Source organism: Chrysochloris asiatica, unplaced genomic scaffold (assembly GCF_000296735.1).
Source record: "Chrysochloris asiatica unplaced genomic scaffold, ChrAsi1.0 scaffold00041, whole genome shotgun sequence".
NCBI classification, from domain to species: domain Eukaryota; kingdom Metazoa; phylum Chordata; class Mammalia; order Afrosoricida; family Chrysochloridae; genus Chrysochloris; species Chrysochloris asiatica.
In genome coordinates, this window is record NW_006408559.1 from 8585628 (window position 1) to 8586901 (window position 1274).

At 42.7% G+C, this 1274-nt stretch overlaps 1 protein-coding gene across 1 annotated transcript in view; it reads left to right on the top strand.

Moving 5' to 3' along the window:
• The window catches only part of AGBL3 (ATP/GTP binding protein-like 3), a 103382-nt gene that overhangs the window by 89473 nt on the left and 12635 nt on the right, over positions 1–1274 (top strand). The window contains 1 exon segment of the mRNA XM_006861231.1: positions 534–765. Coding sequence (XP_006861293.1) covers positions 534–765 — 232 coding nt within the window.

Consider the following 1274-nt stretch of genomic DNA (forward strand, 5'->3'; position numbering starts at 1 on the left):
CACTGTAGGATAAGCACTCGACCATAAGTTTGGTTTGAACCTCAAGATTGGCCGTTCAAACCCACCAATTGCTCCTTGGAAACCCTAAACAGGGTTGCTATGAGTCAGAACCGACTCTATGGCACTTAACAGCAACAACATAGTTCCACAGAGTTTGGGGTTAAGATATGTCCATGAGATAGCATTGTTGCACAGCAAGCTATTTGCTGGAGACAGAACACTGTCTGTTGAAGTAGAAGACCTTCTGTGGGCAAGAGGCAGGGGGCTACCAGAAGTGGACGAAGGCAAGGAAATTCCTAAGGGAGAGGGGAAGACTAGAGAAGGTGGGCCTGTCCCTCAGCCACACAGTGGGGAGTCTATGAGTCAGATTTTCTCAGTATCTGACAAACTATATATTTTAATTGTTTATTCATTTGTTTCCCAATTGCCAAGGATTTTAGATAAAATCCTTGTCACATGACAATGCCCAAGAATAAATTTTTCAACAAAATGTAGCGCATATAACAAGACCTATTTTTGTGGTGGATCCTCAGATCTGCATCACAACTTAAGAAGAAAGATGAAAGGTTGTGCATCTTTTCAAAGCAAGAAGGCAGGCATCAACTGGACAGACGATGAAAAGAGAATCTACAGGGACAAAAGAATCACTCAAACTCAAGAAATGTTACAATTTCTACTCCCTATCGTGGAAAGCTCTAAAAACACGCAGACCACCCAAATAAACCAGATGCTCACCCCAAGAGCCAACTTCCAGATCCAACAGCAGTAAGTCAATGCAATTTTGTCATTCTTGGATGCTTAATGTATTATTTTGTAAGGAAGCAAGGCTTACTAATTCATTATCCTAGAAAACAAGCAGACTCTTGAAAATGGCAGATATACCACATTTGACAGGTGACAAAGACATAAAGCCATAAGTAAACGCTGATAGACGAGTTGTTTTCATGAAGCTACTTATGAAGCTGGAGTCTGATGTAGTGCTGTAGGATCAGCACTAGACTGTGAACCACAAGGTCGATAGTTTAAACCCACCAGCTTCTCCTCAGAAACCCTATACAGGGCTGCTATGAATTGGAATCAACTCAATGGCACTTAACAGCCACAACAACATGCACACACACACACACATGAGACATCTTCAAAAAGTCATTAGCTGCTATGGAGCTGACTGACTCCTGGTGACCGCATGTCTATCAAAATGAAGCCTTGCCTGGGCGTGACCCCTCTTTGTAGTCATCGGGGTGTGTATGTGTGTGTGTGTGTGTGTGTGTGTG